The sequence below is a fragment of the Dama dama genome, chromosome 13 (assembly GCF_033118175.1).
Source record: "Dama dama isolate Ldn47 chromosome 13, ASM3311817v1, whole genome shotgun sequence".
NCBI lineage: Eukaryota > Metazoa > Chordata > Mammalia > Artiodactyla > Cervidae > Dama > Dama dama.
Window position 1 is genome coordinate 73924322 of NC_083693.1, and position 20200 is coordinate 73944521.

Genomic DNA, 20200 nt, shown 5'->3' on the forward strand with positions numbered 1-20200 from the left:
GGGACCAGCTTCCATGATCTTAGTTTTTTGAATGTTGAGTTTTAAGCCAGCTTTTTCACTCTCCTCTTGTACCTTTATCAGGAGGCTCTTTAGTTCTTCTTTGCTTTCTGCCATAAGGGTGGTGTCATCTGCATATCTGAGGTTATTGATGTTTCTCCCGGCAATCTTGATTCCAGCTTGTGCTTCATCCAGCCCAGCGTTTCTCATGATGTGCTCTGCATATAAGTTAAATAAGCAGGGTGACAACATATAGCCTTGACGTACTCCTTCTCCAGTTTTGCACCAGTGCATCGTTCCATGTACTTGTTCTAACTGTTGCTTCTTGTCTTGCATACAGGTTTCTCAGGAGGCAGGTAAGGTGGTCTGGTATTCCGTCTCTAAGAATTTTCCAGTTTGTTGTGATCCACACAGTCAAAGGCTTTAGTGTAGTCAATGAAGCAGAAATAGATGTTTTTCTGGAATTCCCTTGCTTTCTCCATGATCCGGTGGGTGTTGACAATTTGATCTCTGGTTCCCCTGCCTTTTCTCAACATAGCTTGTACATCTGGAAGTTCTCAGTTCATGTATCACTGAAGCCTAGCTTGAAGGATTTTGAGCATAACCTTGGTAGCGTGTGAAATGAGTGCAACTGTATGGTAGTTTGAAAATTCTTTGGCATCGCTCTTCTTTGGAATTGGAATGCCAACTGACCTTTTCCAGTCCTGTGGCCACTGTTGAGTTTTTCAGATCTGCTGACATATTGAGTGCAGTACTTTTAGCAGCATCCTTTTTTAGGATTTTAAATAGCTCAACTCGAATTCTGTCACCTCTACCAGCTTTGTTCATAGTGCATACATGCGTGTGTGCTAAGTCGCTTCAGTCATTTCCGACCCTTTGTGACCCTATAAACTGTAGCCCACCAGGCTCCTCTGCCCATGGGATTCTCCAAGCAAGAATACCGGAGTGGGTATTCTTGCCATGCCCTTCTCTAAGGGATCGTCCCGACCCAGGAATTGAACCCACATCTCTCAGGTCTCCAGCATTGGCAAGTGGGTTCTCTACCACTAGCACTACCTGGGAAGCCCTTTGCTCATAGCAATGCTTCCTGAGGCCTGCTTGACTTCACACTCCAGGATGTTGTTGCCTTTTCATTTTGTTGATGGTCCAAAATGTACTCTTTCCTGACTTCACTTCTCTGTTCCATTAACTTCTCTGGCTGTTTCTGCTTCTCTGCTGGCCAGTGTGGTTGACGGTGTCTCTTCCGTCTTCCCCAGAAGGTCTCCTGGGCTGTCATCCTCTGCTTCCCTCCACCAACTGCCAGGGGCAGAGCTCCGCCCCCTCCCGCACACACTCCGGCACACACCCCTGCTCGGCCGTCACTGCCTCTCGGCTCCGGTGCGCCCCGCTCCTGCCACAGCTGCCTGAGCTCTCCTCCTGAAACTCGGCTCGGGACACCACCCGTGCTTGACCTTAACTGGCTCCACATGCCCTGGAGTCAAGTTCCAGTCTTGGGGTGACACCCGCACGTTGGTGGCCTGGCCAGCTCAGCCTGCCTTTTTCACTCTGAGGGCCTGGTGCAGTGGGGTTCCCAGTGCTGGCCATTGCTCTTGCCGTGTTGGGGTCCCCTTTCTTCCCGTGGTCTAGAACGTCCACTCTGCTCTTGCCTTCCTCAGTCAGCACCCTCGGCCTGGTGTTTCTCTTTGAGCACCCTGTTCCCACTCTGTCCTAGCACTCACTTCTTTCAGACCCTCGAGGAGCTTCCATTGGAGGTGGAGGGCCTTGCGCATGGCCATATCCACCCACAGCAGAAATTAGACTGTCAGGCCAGTTGTCATCATTTTGCAACTCCATTTCTAAGTAATTCTGGAATATGGGTTTTGATTCCTTGTTACTGATCATCACAAATAAAACTGTCTAATAGCAGGTACAAGATGTCTTCACCATAATTCATTAGTCCAACTCCACATTATCATCCACTTGCCCAAGGCGTGAGGTAGGAGATGCTGGCTTATCAGAGCTGTTCAGAGATGTGCTTTATTACCTGGTTCCCTTTCAGTCCTGGCCTCCTCTTTACGGATGTCCTGACACTGAAAACAAAAAACAGAAACCCATCTTCCCAGTGCTAGCAGTGTGATCCGGGCTGCCTCATGCCGACCTTGAACATGGCCAACACCAGGTCATTTAAAGTCTGGAATGTCACCAGTCCTTACAGTGCAAGCAGATATTTCAGTTTTAAGAATGACTTTAGCAAAGTATCAAATCATGAACATGCTTTCTGTCTTTCTTTAATTTCTTTTTCAAGATGTAGCGTCTGTCTTTTCTGTCGTTGTACAAATTACCAAATCTATTGCTGCTTTGGAATTAGATTAAGAGAATTATTTTTCTCTTTTTAAATTCAGGTATAGTTGATTTACAGTGTTGTAGGGTTTTGAATTCATTTTTATTGGAGTATAGTTGATGTATAGTGTTGTGTTAGTTTCTATTGTATAGCAAAGCAAGTCAGTTATAAATATACATCTATCCACCCTTTTTTTAGATTCTATTCCCTTATTACAATGTTGTATTAATTATTGCAGTACAGCAAAGTGATTCGGTTATACATACATACACATATGTATATATATTATTTTCCATCATGGTTTATCCATCATAGAATATTGAATAGTCTATGAATTTTAGAATACTCTATCATAAAATATTGACTGGTGTGCCCTGTGCTATATAGTAGGACTTTGTTGTTTATTTATTCTACATGTAACAGCTTGATATGTACTAACCCTAACCTCCAGATCCATCACTCCCTTAACCCCACACCCTTGGCAACCACCAGTCAATTCTCTATGTCCCTGATTCTGTTTCTGTTTCATAAATAAGTTAATTTGTGTCAAATTTTAGATTCCACGTAGAAGTGAAATTATTATAATATATAATGATTATATATATATATACAAAATTTATTATATTTATCCTTCTCTTTCTGACTTCACTTAACATAATAATTTCTAGTTGCATCCATGTTGCTTCAAGTGGCCTCACTGGCATCATCCCAGATCTTCATCCGCTCACCATCGATGGACGTTTAGGGTGCTTCCATGTCTTGGCTATGATGAATACTGCTGCTATGAACGTACAGGTGCTTGTATCTTTGGGAATTACAGTTTTGTCCAGATATATACCCAGCGTGGGATTGCTAGGTCATGCTACCTCTGTTTTTAGTTTTTAAGGAACCTCCATACTGTTCTCCACAGTGGCTGCAGCAGCTGACGTTCCCACCAAGGGTGCAGGAGGGCCCCTTTCTCCACACTATCTCCAGTGTTTATTTTTCGCAGACTTTTTTTCCCGACAGCCGTTCTGACGCTGTGAGGCGGTCCCTCACTGCAGTTCCGGGCTGCATGTCTTAGATTGAGAGACGTCTTCAGTTCAGCTGCTGAACTCAGTCACAGAGACTAAATATAAAATATTATGAGATGTGACAAGCCTAGTTTTTAGAAAAAAGTTGCATCGTTTAGCAGATATTTAAGATGCTCATAACATTTCATTTCCCAGTACACGTAAATATGCCTGTGTCAGGCACTAGAAGGTTTAGCAAGCTAATGTAGTCTGTAATTGAATTCATCTGGTCACAGGATTTAATGAAGACATATTCAGCTTCAGTTCATGCCTTTAGGTAACAAATAGGACTATATTACATAGTAATTTATGCAGAAAAGCAATTTTATAAATAGTAAAACACCAAATAAATGCCACCCTTTGTTCTAAAATATATGTTTAAAAAGTATAGTCTTAAAGGGAAAATGTCTGATCTGTTGAATAAAGTAATTAAAACTTTTTTTTCACATGGGAGGGAAAAGCAAAACAGGAGACAGGAAAATTGCAGCATGTCTGTGTTAGCTGGACTAGTGCTGTAGTTAACAAGCCCCGGATGCCCGCAACTTCACGCACGCTTGCGGCTCTCTGCTCCCACGAGGCTGGCGCTCACCCTGTTGGTGTCTCGCAGGCGCTGGCTGGCTGAGCCCACTGCCGCAGGGACCACTGAGAGGAAGGCCCTCTTGCCAGCTCATTCATGCTTCAGCTCAGGAGTGAGGGACCACTTCTGCTCACAGCCCGTTGTCCAGAACCTGTGGGGGCGGCGGTGGCCCTTAACTCCAGGGGCTGCCACGGGCCCCGGGCTGCTGGGGGCTGTGTGTGGTGCCACCTGTCTTCACCCCATACGCCTGCGTCCAGGCAGCCGGGAGACCCTCTGGGAGGTCGGACACCGCCGAAAGGCCCTCGACTGAATGTTTTCTCTCTGGACCCGTCTCTTCCATTTAAAATAAGTTCATATACACACAGGCTTTTATAATTGCTGTAGAAGACGCTGAGCTCATAGTGTGAACTCCTGTTTCACTAGGGGCGGAGTTCACTGCTAACTCTGAGGTGGTGACCCAGGGTGTTTCTGTCATCAGGTAACTTTCTTCACAGGAGCAGTTCCTATTAGGGCAGGTTGACGATTCCAACGTAGAATCATTTTAAATTAACATTTTAAAGTGAGATTTGTTTCTCAGCTATTTCTGTAATTTCCTGCTAGAAGTACTTTATTTGGATTGCTACAGATCTTTTAACATGTAATCTTTTAATATGTAATGTTAGAGCCCTGGGATGTCTATTTTAACTCCCTCTGTAAAAGATTTTTAAAAGGCAGTTCGTTCTGGTATAGAGAAATCATCATCTTTAGGAAATTTTTTCAGTAGTAATGGACTAATACTTCTAAGCTAAATGCACGTGATGAGATTTTCCCATCGCAGGATCCACGCGTGTACTTTCTGGTGATGACACGGGCGGTCACCTGATGCCAGGGACAGCCGCGGGAGGTCGCCGAGAGCCCCCGCCAGTGGATGCAGCTGCAGCACCTTTTTCCTCCTTTATAGTCAGAATGACTCATTCTCCAACTTAGTCACCAGAAGTCAAACCATTCAGCTTGAAAAATGGGCACAAGGCTTGACAGATACTTCACAAAGGAAGTGCCCCCATAAGCACATTGAAAGGTTCTCAGCATTACTTGTTATCAGAAATATGCAAATTAAAACCATGACAAGATGCCACTTTACTTCTACTAGGATGGCTGACGTGAAAAGGTACCCAGAGTGGATGCTGGTGAGGGTGTGGGCTGCAGGTGGGCGTGTAAGATGGGGTACCGGCAGTCTCTTTGGAAGTTAAACATATAAACGTCACAGCCCAGAATTCCCACTCCTAGGTGTTATTCAAGAAAAACAATACGTGTTCACCACAGAGTCTTCTTCAGGAACGATGATAGCAGCTTTGCTCCCAGTCGCACAATGTGGAAGTGGCCGAAGTGTCTGCCAGTAGGAGACACTAACAGTGGCTGTTCCCTACGGTGGAATATTACTCAGCAGTGAGGAGGAGTGAATGGCTGACTGTCCCGTCCTAACATCACCCTGAGTGCAGGAAGCCAGGCCCGGGGGAGTGCTGGCCTTGATCCTGTCCTCCTGGACGTCTCGACCAGACTGACTGGATCCATGGCAACAGGAGTCAAAACAGTGGCTGCCTCGGCAGAGGGTGTGACCAGAAGAGGCTTGAGGGAACTTTCTGGGTGGTGAAAACGTTCCGTGATGGGATAAGACACGGGTTACTCGGGTATATTCACTTGTCAGCAGTGATGAGGCTGAGCTTGTAAGATCTGTGCACTCAGCGGGTGTGGAGCCCGAGGTCAGAAGCAGCCGACGGGGAGGAGCCGGGCTGGCCTGGGTTCAGGTCCCAATGCACCCTCGCCTCCTGGCTTAGCCACCTTCTCCCTGGGATCTTGGGCAGATCTCTTCATGTCCACGTCCTGATGGCCTCATGGGTGAGCTGGGGCAGTAATAACCGGGTATGCTTGTGATGAGGTTCAGTGATGTTAGCTGTTGCTCTTTCTCCCAGATAAACTCTTAATCGAATAACATTTCTCTTTAAACGCTCCTCCCACTTCCTTTCCTCTTAAAATTAGTTTAATAAGCAAGGAGAAATGTAAAAAGAAAAATGAAGATTCCAGGAGGCTTCATTAGTCAATTGTAATTGGAAGATGCTGAAGCTGAAACTCCTAGTACTTTGGCCACCTGATGCCAAGAACTGACTCATTTGAAAAGACCCTGGTGCTGGGAATGATTGAAAGTGGGAGGAAAAGGGGACGACAGAGGATGAGATGGTTGGATGGCATCCCCAACTCGATGGACATGAGTTTGAGTAAGCTCTGGGAGTTGGTGATGGACAGGAAAGCCTGGCCTACTGCAGTCCATGGGGTCACAGAGAGTCAGACACGACTGAGCAACTGAACTGGGCTGAATTCTGATTGGGATCAAGATTATCCAAAAGATGAATTCTCTCACCCCAGACCCAGAATTTGCTGCTAACAGTTGTGTATGTGATGAAGCTAGTTGTGAGGCTCATGCTGAGGTATTAACCCGTGCTTGGTGGCTCAGGGCGTGCGCTGACGGTATCTTGACCTCTCTGTCCCTGGCATGGCAGGGCTGCAGTGTGGCGCCGGGCGGGTGGCCGGGCACCCAGAGGCCTTGGTGACCCTCGCGCGCGATGATATTCTCCAGCCACAGAGTTCAACTGCACACGCAGTGTCATTTCTTCCTTGGAAGAACAAAATCAAAGTTCAGAGCTTACATGAGCCGTGAGTCATCACATGAAAGTGACTGGCACGTATGCCTTCTCTCTCTTGACAGGAGCTGTGAAACTGACGAGCCTGGCCTGTGGCAACCAGCACGTCTGGGCCTGTGACTCCAGGGGTGGCGTTTACTTCCGTGTTGGCACCCAGCCGCTGAACCCCAGTCTGATGCTTCCGGCCTGGATAGCGATTGAGCCACCTGTCCAGGTAAGCAGAGGTCACCTGATCCCAGCCCCCCAGTTAGCTGGTCAGGTGCTGAGCTGGGGAGAGGACTGCGCCTGCCGGCGAGAGCCTCCCAGCAGACAGGGCAGAGGTGTGTGTCTGGGCGCCAAGGATGAGTGTGCCCAGGGTCGGCACACGCTCACCCCCTGGCGTTCCAACTCGGAGTCTGGTATTTGTGGAGTTTAGAGCTGAACAGGTTATGATTGTCTGAGCCAGGGCTACTTTAGCTTTCTCAAAATAAAAATGTTTTGTTTGTAACTTGTTACAAAATGAGCATTTTTTTTTTTTAAGCAAATAATATCCAAAAGGAAGAGAGTAAAAGTCCCGTAAAGATCTTGTGATGAGAGAGCCTATTAGCACTATTTTGTGAGTGCCTTTTCTATTTTTTTGAAGAAATTGTTTTTCCTTTTTTAAAAATATTTTGTCTATTTGCTGCATCAGGTCTAAAGTTGTGTGTAATGCGAGGTCTCTCACTGCGGCGCAGGCTCCCTGGTTGTCCCGAGAGGTCTCTCACTGCGGCGCAGGCTCCCCGGTTGTCCCGAGAGGTCTCTCACTGCGGCGCAGGCTCCCTGGTTGTCCCGAGAGGTCTCTCACTGCGGCGCAGACTCCCCGGTTGTCCCTCGAGGTCTCGCGCTGCGGCGCACGGACTCTAGCTGTGGTGCACGTGCTTAGTTGCTCTGAGGCACGTGGGATCTTAGTTCCCCAACCAGGGATTGAACCCACATCCCCTGCTTTGCAAGGGGGATTCTTAGCCACTGGACCCCCAGGGGAGTCCCCAGAAATTATTTTTCTTATGCATCCCATCCCATCCCCAGCCCCTGCCATATTTCAGTCTACCATGTATCCTAAGTGGTTTTCTTTTGGCTGTTCTGCCACTCGAGTCAAAAGCTGAAGTCTGGTTTTAGTGCACTCTTTGGTTACCCTTAAATAGCTAGTGGCCCTGGTGACTATGCTAAGTGTACTTCTGTTAAATCTTTTACACAGAAGGCTGTGACTTAATGAGTTATTTACTCCCATGCTTCCTAGTCCCCGTTTTGTGACTTAGTTAGGGAAAAGAAAAAATGAAGTCTTCATGTGCAGAGGTGACAGGAGTGGTTCGTTGAGCAAAAATGTGTAAATGGAGATAAGGAGTCAGGTGTCGGGGTGGATGCCTGTGTTGGTGACTGTCTACATTTGGGGCATCATAAACCCCCAGGGATGGGGCAGCAGAGGTCAAGGTGCAAGGCTGAGGACCACCTGTCCTGCCCAGGAGACATGGGACATGTGCTGGAAGCCCCTGCAATCAGAGTCAGCGGCCAAGTTCTTTCAGGCCACTGGTCAGTGGTCACGGCCACAGGGAGGCTCCATGTGGATCTTCCTCTCACAGGGTCATGGCGAGAGTGAGTGGAATCGTGTCTGAGTTCGAAGGTGCTGTGTGTGCACACCAGTCCCGCGGTCCTCTGCACACAGTGCTGGCTGACAGCTTCCGACCACGCAGCTCAGAGGAATGGGTGTGGCCCGCCGGTGCTCTGCTGATGGGTGGCGAGGATTTCATTGCTGTTCTCAAACTCTCCTTTGGACGAGCCGGCGCCCTCTTGTTGTCCGACTCCTTTGGTAGTCATTGCCACCTCCTAGCAGCTTTATGTTAAAGGGTCATAATTCACCCTTTACGGTATACAACTCAGTGCTTTTTAGTATATTTGCAAAGCTCTGCAACCATCACTGCTCTCCAATCTAGAACTTTTTCACTTGAAAGGAAACCCCTGACCCACTGGTAATCACTCACTCCCCTTTCCTCTCAGAACCCTCACCCCATGACCCTGGCATCCATCCATCTTCTTTTTCTATGCACTTGCCTGTTGTGGATTTTCCTATTTCGTATGAATGGGATCATGTAATGGGTGGTGTTTTTATCTGCCACCCTTCACTTAGTGTCATCTTTTCAGTGTTCATCCACACTGTAGCATGTGTCAGGACTTCATTCCTTTCATGCCTGAGGAGTATGCCATTGGAATAGTTCTCCATTCCATTCCACCAGGGCTTCCCTGGTGGCTCAGCTGGTAAAGAATCTGCCTGCCGGTGGGGGGGGCGGCGTGCAGAGTGCGGGTCGGGTGGGAAAAAAAAAAAAAAAAGAATCTGCCTGCCATGCGGGAGACCTGGGTTCCGTCCCTGGGTGGGGAAGATCCCCTGGAGAAGGGAAAGGCTGCCCACTCCAGTGTTCCTGCCTGGAGGCTTCCGTGGACGGTGTAGTCCGCCTGGGACACAGCTGAGCGACTCTCACCCTCAGTGTTCCATTGTGTGGGTGTGCCGTGTTTGATTACCTTTTTGGCTGCTGTGGATAATGCGGCCTTGAACATTCTTGTACAAAATTATATGGACTTGTGTTTTCAGTTCTGTTGGGTCTATAACTTTAAGTGGAATTGTGGGGTCATATGGTTGACTGTATGTTTAGCTTTTTAAGGAACTGCCAGACTGTTTTCCACACTGACTGCACCATTTTACATTCTACCAGCAATGTATGAGGGTTCTGATTTCTCTATATCCTTACTGAAGAGTTTTTTTTGCCCAGTTTAAAAAGCCTGTCTTAGAGGGTGTAAAATGATATTTCATGGTGATTTTCTTTAAAAACTTCATTGAAACAGGAAAAGCTAATTTTTATATTATGGGGGTTACTGAATGTTCTGGTTTGTATTAGAACAGTCGTATACAGAAAGGAAAGCTGATCTGATCCAAATTGGCACTTTTTGTTATAATTCTATTGAGGTTTTTTTAATTTAGATATAACTGATGTGTAGCATTGTATTAGTTTCACAGGCACAAGATAATGACTTGATGTTTATATACATATTGCAAAGAATTGCCACAGTAATTACGCCTAGTAACACCTGTCACAATACAGTCTCCTCCTGTGATGAGAACTGCGGACCTGCCCTCTTTGCACCTTGCAGGCCTGCGGTGCAGTGTTGTTGACTGCGGTCACCGTGCTATCCGTTGCATCCCCAGGTCCTCACGGTCTTGATTTGCATTTCCCGAAGGGCCAGTGAGCATCTTCTTGTGTGCTTATTGGTCGTTTATGTATCTTATTTGGAGAACTAACATATTCAGATAGTTTGCTCAATTTTTAATTGGGTTATTTGTCTTTTTATTACTGAGTTGTAAGGCTTTTTCATATATTCTGGATGTGTGCGTCTCACATGTGCATACCCACTCGCTCAGTCGTGTCCCAGACCCTTAGGAGAATTATGATTTACAAGGGTTTTCTCCCACTCTGGGTTGCCACTTCACTTAGAAGTTCTTCACTTTCTTTACAGCACAGAATTTTTATTTTGATGAAGGCCATCTTTTCTCCGTTTTCCTTCAGTTGTTCATACTTTTGGTGTCATCGAGGATGACGTGAGACCAGGAGCCCCTCTCCTTTCAGCATCTAGATTCTGGAATAGCCTCTAGGAAGCAAAGCTAAAACCGGGTGACGTAAGCTTTACTTGGAGTGCTCTATTGACTGTGGGCTTTCCTTTTGGCTCAGTTGGTAAAGAATCCGCCTGCGGTGCAGGACACCCCGGTTCGATCCCTGGGTCAGGATGATACGCTGGAGAGGGGATAGGCTTCCCACTCCAGTATTCTTGGGCTTTCCCTTTGGCTCAGTTGGTAAAGAATCCGCCTGCAATGTGGGAGACCTGGGTTCAATCCCTGGGTTGGGAAAATCCCCTGGAGAAAGGAAAGGCTACCCACTCCAGTATTCTGGCCCAGAGAATTGCATGAACTGTATAGTCCATGGGGTTGCAAAGAGTCAGACACAACTGAGCAACTTTCACTTTAACTATAACTAACTATTGACTATGGGTTGATCAAAGCTTCACCCAAGAAAATGCCAAAGTAGAACAAATTCACATGAAAGGGCCTCAAAGCTGTGCTCTGAATAAAGTGGTGATTGCTCAGTGGGCTGTTCAGCCTTAACTATTTCAGGCACTTCTGTTGAATGGACCACATTCTCTTATTCAGTAGCTTTCAGCGTGCTCTAGGAGAAGTGCGCATGGAGCTTGTAGCTATAGAACTGCTCCTGTGGTGAAAAACCAGGCTTTACGCTTGCACAGGCCTTTTGCCACGCTCTTCCACTATTTCAGGCACTTCTGTTGAATGGACCACATTCTCTTACCCAGTAGCTCTCAGCGTGCTCTAGGAGAAGTGCGCATGGAGCTTGTAGCTATAGAACTGCTCCTGTGGGGAAAAACCAGGCTTTACGCTTGCACAGGCCTTTTGCTACGCTCTTCCACGCTCTACTGAGGACCAAGGCCTGGGCCGCCTACTGACTGCAGGAGCCGCCGTGGAGCACCGAGTCCAGGCAGCGCGCCACAGGCTTGGCCGGCAGCCCCCCAAGTGGGGCTTTAAGACAAAGCCTAACTTCAAATTGAATTTCAGATTAATCTTCAAGTTGCAGAAGTTCCTGAGAAGAATGGCCCAGTGGCGTGGTGGGGATGGTACGAGGCCTTGTGAAATGGTTTAGAAAGTCGGGATGGTTTGATTGAATGCAGGTATTAGAATGTAAATGGTGTTTCCATATTTTGATCATAATTGACCTCTTTCCATTTTATTTACTCTTGGGCATGAGCGTCCTGGTCTCCAGGTAGGACCTGTATAGCTAAAGTCTGCGGAGGCCGTAACAGACCTTAAAGGGCACAGAGCGGTGAAGCCGCAGGGATCTCTGAAATTAGCAGCAGCTTCTCTATTTCTGTGTCCTGTTCTCTTCTCTGGTAACACCTCCCTCCTGTAGTAGTTTTGGGGTGAAGTTTTAACAAAGTACTCAAAACAAATGACTCAGTTTTCAGACTTGCTAACATTTGGAAGGATTTGGAAAAAATATTTATAGTTGTGTTTAGCATCGTTTCTTTGGAGCTTGTGGCTTTGGTGGGAGCGTTTTCTGTCCACACTGGCGGTGCCTCTAAGGCGGCGCAGCTGATGGTGTGACTTCACAGCACTGTGGGCACCACGAGCCCCCCGCCTGCACTGGCCCCACCGCTGCCTTCCAGGGGTCTTCCCTGCCCTCCTGTGCTCCCCCCCCCACCCCACCTCTGGGCGGTCCCTGCTCCTCCCTAACACGCCCGGTGTCCAGGCCTCCCGAGGTGGGTGGCTCCAGCCGGTCTCCGGGGTCGTTTACTCGGCCTGGATTACAGCTTTGCCTGGAAAAGAGAGACCAGGAAGATCAAGACTCATGTGACTGGCAAATGGCCAAAACTTAATTTAAATTCAACTACTCTAGGTATGTTTAGCTTTATGAACAACAACTGAAAAATACAAACCTGCAAGCATGGTAACAGGTAATCCCATGAGAAGGTCATGCTCACAGGTGGTGCCGGTGGGGACATAAGTTGATGCTACTTTACACAACCAGGTCTCAGAGAAGTTTACAGCTCAGGGCAGTGAGGCTTGCTTTGGAGAGGCGTTAGAGTGAGAAGGGACCCTGCCCGGCTGGGACCTCACAGGTAAAGTGGTCCTCACCCTCTCTACTACCAGCCAGGGCACGTGGGCAACCCTGGATGCAGCTCCATACACGCCCACCCCCCGCATGGCTGGCATAGGTCACTCAGGCGGGGACAAGATAGCAGAAGGAGGTGGCAGCCACACCCCACAGCCAAACTCTACAGGTCCAACCTGGGGCCTGCTTCCGAGAGTCTTGGCGTGTTCTGAAGACTCATGTTCCCTCTTGACATCACAGTACAAGGCCTTGGGGTAATGAAATCAGATTCTTCTCACTGCACCTGGGGCACAGTGGGCTCAATCCCTCCACACAGCCCAGTGAGCGACCTCGCACAGGAACACCGCACGGCGTCCTGGGATGGGGAGCTCGGAGCTCTGCCTGCCAGGCTTGGGACACAATCACATCTTAACAGTCCCTGGTTTTTAATAAGAGAAAGAGAAGGGCTTCCCTCGCGATTAAGAATCCGCCTGCCAACTCAGGAGACACAGGTTCAATCCCTGGTCCGAGAAGGTCCCAGATGCTTCAGGGGAACTGAGCCCGTGTGCCACAGCTGCTGAGTCTGTGCTCCGGAGCCCGGGAGCCTAGAGCCTGCGCTCCTCAGTCAGAGCAGCCACCACCACTAGAAAAAGCCCACACGGCCACAGAGCCCCGGCGCGACCCAAGAGAAATTATAAAAGAGTAAGAGAGAGAGAGACGCGTGAGCTACATGCCTAGTGTCTCAGAGGCCTCTGCGCCTTGAGGACATGGCCGGGGGTTTACCGTGAGGTTTGCCGGACATGGGCAGTGAGGAGGGATCTTGCCTCCCACGGAGAAGTGCTCACAGCACACTGTTGAATAAAAATGTCAGTTACCAAGTCTGTCTGACGATTCTATTTTTGTGTAAAAAAAACATGTGCATTGAGAAAGTCCATGAAGACCTCCAGCCAACAGTAGCGTTGGTGACAGCGGCACGGTGACTGCTCGCCCGCCTGCTGTTTACTCCTGCTCTGTGAGTGTCTCGCAGTGAGCTCACATTACTTAGGGAGTAAGTCCTGCGTTCCTAACTGAATCGCCTACTAGCGAGAGTCCACCTTGGAAAATAATCAGAAATGTCCCAAAGCTCTTGTTGTGCTGCTGTTTATGACAAGTGCCCAGTTCAGAGACCACATGTGGGGAGTGAAGCCGGGTGGCGCCCACCCCCCTCTTGTGAAGAGTCTGCAGTTTCACTAAATATGAGTGGTTAGGACGCCATGGAAGCAAGATTGCTGGGAGAAATATCAATAACCTCAGATACGCAGATGACACCACCCTTATGGCAGAAAGTGAAGAGGAACTAAAAAGCCTCTTGATGAAAGTGAAAGAGGAGAGTGAAAAAGTTGGCTTAAAGCTTAACATTCAGAAAACTGAGATCATGGCATCTGGTACCATCACCTCATGGGAAATAGATGGGGGAGACAGTGGAAACAGTGTCAGACTTTATTTTTGGGGGCTCCAAAATCACTGCAGATGGTGACTGCAGCCATGAAGTTAAAAGACGCTTACTCCTTGGAAGGAAAGTTATGACCAACCTAGATAGCATATTAAAAAGCAGAGACATTACTTTGCCAACAAAGGTCCGTCTGGTCAAGGCTATGGTTTTTCCAGTGGTCATGTATGGATGTGAGAGTTGGACTGTGAAGAAAGCTGAGCGCCGAAAAATTGATGCTTTTGAACTGTGGTGTTGGAGAAGATTCTTGAGAGTCCCTTGGACTGCAGGGAGATCCAACCACTCCATCCTAAAGGAGATCAGTCCTGGGTGTTCATTGGAAGGACTGATGCTGAAGCTGAAGCTCCAATACTTTGGCCACCTTATAAGAAGAGAGCTGACTCATTGGAAAAGACCCTGATGCTGGGAGGGATTGGGGGCAGCAGGAAAAGGGGACGACAGAGGATGAGATGGCTGAATGGCATCACTGACTTGATGGCATGAGTTTGAGTAAACTCCAGGAGTTTGTGATGGACAGGGAGGCCTGGCGTGCTGCGATTCATGGGGTCGCAAAGAGTCGGACACGACTGAGTGACTGAACTGAACTGAACTGAGGACTCTATGCTTCCACTGCAGGGGGTGCGGGTTCAACTCCTGGTCGGGGAACTAAGATCCCACAAGCCGTGAGGCTCGGCCAAAAAAAAAAAAACTTGTATCAAACAGTAAAAACGTTTAAATGAATGCAGAACCGTGCTGGGTGTGACCGGGGGCGGGGTAGGGGGAGGCCGCCTCTGAGGGAGGGAAGTGATAAGAGGCCACAGGCAGAGCGGGGATAGGCCAGGGTCCCAGCCAGGAAGGAAAGCCAGGTCACTGAGGGTTGCCAGCTGCGGCTTCTGTGGACCAAGTCAGCCTTGAACTTGCAGAGCCAGGGTGCATTTCCGGTGAGCAGCAAGAAATTGGTCTGGCCAGTGTCTCTGAGAGGGGAAAGGCATTGCTTCATGATGCGCTGGGGAGGATGGCTGGCTGCTAGGGACGGTTCATCGCTGGGCACTGTTCGAGCCTGTTGAGGCATCAGTTTCTTGTTCTTCTCGGCGCTGAGTCCTTAGTCTTGCCCAGCAAGCCCCTCTGCAGAGGAGGACGCAGGAGAAACATGGGGTGCCTGAGGATTCTTGCGAGGGCCTCTGGCTCAGGTTCCGGGGAACTTGACTGTCGGCCTGGAGAGTCCTCAGCGGACTCCAGGGGCAGCTGGCGTCCCGGGCAGCCAGCACAGTGGCTCTGGGTGAGGACGTCCTGCGGAGCCGCCAGGCTCTTCGGCCCGGTCCCCGGATCCGGAGCGCACGCACATCTGTGAGATCACTGTGCTGGGGGCAGGGGGGTGGCGACCCTGACCCTGGATGTCTGGGCACAGAAGCCCATCTGTGCTGGGGCGCAGGCTGCTCTGAGGCTGACCCGCCAGGTCTCGCCCAGGCAGCATGGCTTGTGTGTGCAAACTGGCGGACTCCACCCCAGCTGTCTGCATGCAGGTGCCTGGGATAGGCGTGTGGGAGGGTGAGGCGGGCGACCTTTCCTCCTCAGCCGCAGGGGGCAGTGCTGGGGGCACTGGGTAAGGACGGCTCACTGGTCAGCGGGGTCTACCCCGTGAGTCACGGGCGCCTCGTGTCCCCTCACGGTCCCCGCTCGAGAGAACGACTGTCTCTTAGCTTCGTCTCCCTAAATAGCTTTCTAGGACTCTGTCTCCATCCTTCTAGTCTGGGGGGTCTTCATTTAACTCCTGCTGGAAGGGGGAGGTGCCTCTCCCGCTAGCCCTGCACCCTGCCTCCCCACCTGCCTCCTCCCAGCACTGTGGCACTGTGATGGGCCGCACACCCTTCAGAGCTGAACTGGCAGTGAACTGCACCCCACTTTCTTATCTGCATGACTCTTTTCCATGGGCTTGAACGTTGTCTTGTTTTTCCATCCAGTTTTCTATATGGCTTACGTATTCAGCCTGCACGTCTCCCCACCAGCTGGGTCCTGTCTCCCCTCTGTACGCCCTGACACATCGGTTCTGTCCCTTTCTTGGCGCTGTCTCCCTGGACACCCTGGCCAGCTGCGGTCTGGCCTGCCACTCTGTCTTCCTGGGGTCACCCTCTGTCTTGCTGGTGTGTGGGACCTCCTCTCTCCCGGACCCTGTGCCTTCCTCTGCCTGTCGCTGTTGTGGTGGAGTTTCTCCTCCGGTCGGCTCCTGTGAAGGGTTTGCGGAGGTAACTTCTGGAGACACCGCACGTCTGACAGTCTTTGCTCACGTTCGTCCTTGACCTCGTCTTGAGTTTTGCAGTCTGGGTTGGAAATTGTTGTCCTTTAGAATCTGTAGGTTAAAAAAAAAAAAAAGAATATGTAGGTTTTCTTCCATCATCTCCTGGTGTCCAGTATTGCCGTTGAGGCGTCTGAAGCCATTCTGACAGTTGACCCTTGCTGTCTGACCTGTGTTTTCTCCCTGGAAGTTTGTAAGATCTCCTCGTTCCCAGAGTCCCGGGAGCAGAGAGTAGTGTGTGCCTGGGGGAGTCTGTCTTAGCCTTTGTGCCAGGAAGCCTTCTGGCCTAGAGCTCGTGGCCTTTGTTCTGGGACATGTCCTGTTTTCGTGGGGCGTCTCCTCCGGGCCTCTCCCCGACCCTCCCCACCCCACCCCCACCCCGCAGGCGCTCTCCCTGGGAGTCTTTGCTTTTGTGCCAGGGCGCTGCTTTTCTTACCTTTTCTCTCCTATTTTCTTTCTCTTATACTTTTATCCCATTTTCTTCTTCGTCCCGCAGTCCCTCTATGGGGCACCGTCTGAGCCTGTTGAGACGGTTTCTTGTTTTTCTCTGCGCTGAGTCCTCAGTCTTGCCCAGCGAGCCCCTCTGCAGGGGAGGACGCAGGAGAAACATGGTCTGCCGAGGAGCCTGGCGAGGGCCTCTGTTCAGGTTTCAGGGAGCTCAACTCAGCCTGGAGAGTTCGCGGCGGACTCCAGGGGTTATTTCTGTTAAAATGTGTATGTATATACTATACATATGTAAATGTTAAAATATGTTTGTATATACTTTTTCTTCCCCACACTGTGTGACTTGTGGGATCTTAGTTCCCCAGCCAGGGGTTGAATCAGGCCCTCGGCTGTGAAAGCACTGACTCTGAACCCCTGGGCCACTGGAAAATTCTCTCTGTGATTATAATTTCTGGCCGGGCCTGTTGCTGTTTCACAGTTGTTGAATCTTCTCTTGCTCTCAAGGATGTTTTTTCCTTTCTTTGATTTTTTGACTCTGCTAGGTCTTTGTTGGGGCTTTCCAGGTGGCGCCAAAGGTAAAGAACCCGCCTGCCAGTGCAGGACACTTAAGAGAGAAGATCCCCTGGAGGATGACGTGGCAACCCACTCCAGCATTCTTGCCTGGAGAATCCCGTGGACAGAGGAGCCTGCGGCTGCAGTCCGCAGGGTCTCAGAGTCGGACACAGCTGAGTGACTGCGCGCAGCACAGACCTGTGTTGCTGTCCTGGGGCTTTCTCTCGTCGCGGGGAGCGGCAGCTAGCCTGTCGTCGTGGTGCCCAGGCTTCTGGTTTCGGGGGCTTCTCTTGTTGCAGAGGATGGAGCCCTCGAGTGTGGCCCTCAGTACTCGCGGCTCCCGGGCTCCGGAGCGCAGGCTGGGTAGCTGTGGCTCACGGGCTGAGTGGCTCTGCAGCACGTGGGATCTTCCCAGACCAGGACTCGAGCCCGTGTCCCCTGCGTTGACAGGTGGACTCTCATCCACTGCGCCAGCCCGAGGCCCCCCGAGGATCTTTTGAGGTTTCTTCCCAGGCTGGGACCCCACGTCCCTTGAGCTGATGCTTCCTGTCTCTGCTGTGTCCTCCCCGCACAGAGCTTTCCTTAAATGGTGGTGGTCTTGTGTACTGGGTGGAATGGGGGGTGAGCGTGCCTGAGGCTTGCTGACAGTGGTCTCTCCGTGGCGGTCGGGCCGTGTGGTTTGCTGGGGGGGGGGGTTTCGCTCCGCTTCCTGGACCCCTTCCTGCTCATCCACTGCCTCCCAGCCTTGAGAGTTGTGTGGCTGAGCTCTGCTCGCGTCATCACCCCTGGGCTCCCCACGCTCCTGTGAGGGAGGTACCTGGGTGATCACTGCCCGGGAGGCTGAGGGCGTCACAGCTCTGCCAGTGGCTGGGACCCCTGCCCCACGCTGAGCACCAGGGTGTCGCGCACCCCTTCCCCCACTCTTGGAGTCAGGGCCCCACGGAGGATGCGCCCTCCTGTGCCCCTTTCTTGGCTCCTCTGAGCACCCCTGGGTGGAGTCGAGGTGTCGGGGGGCTCCTGTCACACAGTCGTTTGATGCCCTGGGCGGTGCTGCCTGCGAGGGCGGGGGTAAGACCTCCAAGAATGGAGGCTCACGCCATTGGCCAGCACAGCTCCATTTTGAGGGAAAACACTTTTTGACACTGCATTTATATCCCGCCCCCCCCCCCCCCCACCATGGCTCTGTTTGAACACCTGCTGTTTTGAGCTTCGGTCTCCTCAGACCCCGTCCTGTTAGCCTCCCCGGGGCAGGGGGGTGCTGGCCCTGCCCTCTCTCCTCTCGCTGGGGGGCTGTGACTCCTGGCCGGCCACCCCAGCCCTGCAGCCGACCCCTCACCACCTCTCAACCTGTCGATCCAGAGGCCGAAACAAACGCCCAGGGACCCTGTCCCAGCCGACAAGTGTGTGCGAGTGCCCCCCAGGGGCCCCTCCCGGGGCCTTGCCCTCTTGGCCGTCTCTCCCCGACGGCCAGCCCCAGGCCCCCAGCACTGGGCGTTTAGCTGTGCCGCTGAGTGTAAGAAGCCCTCGGAGCACCTGGGCCAGCGCCCCGGGATCAAGTCTCCGCGGACCTCGGAGCACAGCAACGCCAGCGCCCTGACGCTGACCCGGCACGCGGGCTGCGGGCTGCGGGCTGCTCCCCGGTCACGGTCGCCCCCGCCAGCCCCAGTTGGAGAGGATCAGAGCATGACCTCTGCCCAGGAAACCTGTTTCTGAGTGTTTTCCTTGGCACTTCCCCCAGCGGCTGGCAGCTGCTGTGTCTTGCTGGATTCCGAGGTCGTGCCGGGGCAGGAGTCACCAGTCACCCTCTGGCTTTGCCATCAGCAGCGAGAGGAAGAAAGAAGCCGGGAACTTTGCTCCAGTCCAGAGCCCGCGTCTGCTGGCCTCGCCCCACTGGGTCAGCAGTTCCAGCAGCGCCACTCACTCTCCAGAGAAAATTCTGGACTTCAGCCAGACACTTTTAACACTCACAGCAGAATGGCTCCCACGCAACTGCCCCGGGGGCCAAGGCAGCGTGCAGAGCGGGGTCTGAGGGCCTCGGGCGGAAGGCCCACCATGTCCCAGCCCTGGAGCACGGACATCCAGCAGGGAGCCCCGCGGGCCATCCGCCCTCCACCAGCTGAGGACGCAGAACGCGAGAGGGGCGGGGGACCTGCCCCGGGTAGCACGCTGAGAGCCTGCTGGTCCTGTATGTAGATACAGGCTGTTCACCCCAGTGTCCAGTGTTCAGGCTCCTGTGAAATGAGGAGTAGGCGAGGGCGGCACGGGATCTGCTCCGGGGAAAGCTTGGAAGAACTGAAGTGGCCAGACAGAACTCAGGAAGCGCCACCTGGGGCCACGTGCCCAGGGGCTGAATGTGCCCAAGGCTTGGTGGCCTGGGGCTTCCCGCCGGTGCCTTGCGGTGCTCAATCCAGACCCCGCATCCTCCAGGAAAGGCAGAGTTCATCACGTGTCCCAGATGTTAAGTGGGTTCGGGGTTCATTTGGACTGAGGGACGGGGAGCCCGCAGAGGAAGGAAAGCATGACTGGCCGCCATTCGGAATCAGGGTTTCTCTTCAGAAGCGTCTTTCCCAGGGGGGTCTGTATGCTCGGCAGGCTCCCCAGTTCATTCACCTTGGTGTCCTCAAAATGTTCCTTCACGTGAACTTTATCCAAGGTCACATGAAGTCCCTACCAGAGTGATTTGTCTAGGTAAACATTTACTCTGGCTGCAGAATTTTTGACTTTTTTCTTAAAGCCTGGATTTATTCACCTTCCTGGGCTTCCCAGGTGGCACTAGTGGTAAAGAACCCACCTGCCAGTGCAGATGTAAGAGACGCAGGTTCGATCCCTGGGTCAGGAAGATCCCCTGAAGGCGGTCATGGCCACCCACTCCAGTATTCTTGCCTGGAGAATCCCATGGATGGAGGAGCTGGCAGGCTACAGAGTCCATGGCGTGGCAAAGAGTCGGACACGACTGAAGCGGTTGAGCACGCACGCACACTCACATTCTGACCGAGGGAAGCGTGTGTATGCACACGTGTGTATTCATTCCTTGGGATAAAGGCCCAGTCTGCCAGAAGTTTGGAGCCCTCTGGTCTGAGCCCTGGACACCTCATTTCTAGCCTCGGCTCTGGCCATGGGCAGGATCCTCACTTCTCAGCCTGAGTTTTGTCTATTTTCTCACCC

The 20200-nt window shown here is 51.4% G+C and overlaps 1 protein-coding gene and 1 long non-coding RNA gene across 12 annotated transcripts in view; one reads left to right on the top strand and one right to left on the bottom strand.

The window, feature by feature from the left end:
- TECPR2 (tectonin beta-propeller repeat containing 2) overlaps positions 1 to 20200 on the top strand; it is a 100263-nt gene that overhangs the window by 67091 nt on the left and 12972 nt on the right. For all 11 annotated transcript variants that reach the window (XM_061159463.1, XM_061159466.1, XM_061159467.1 and 8 more), the window contains one exon: positions 6687 to 6835. In XM_061159463.1, the coding sequence (XP_061015446.1) occupies positions 6687 to 6835 (149 nt within the window). The remainder of the gene's footprint in view (positions 1 to 6686; positions 6836 to 20200) is intronic.
- Positions 12068 to 18891, bottom strand: LOC133068259 (uncharacterized). The gene is made up of 3 exons (XR_009695481.1): positions 18739 to 18891; positions 16476 to 17837; positions 12068 to 16093 (listed from the first exon to the last, which is right to left on the bottom strand). It is a non-coding gene; the product is annotated as an uncharacterized LOC133068259 (long non-coding RNA).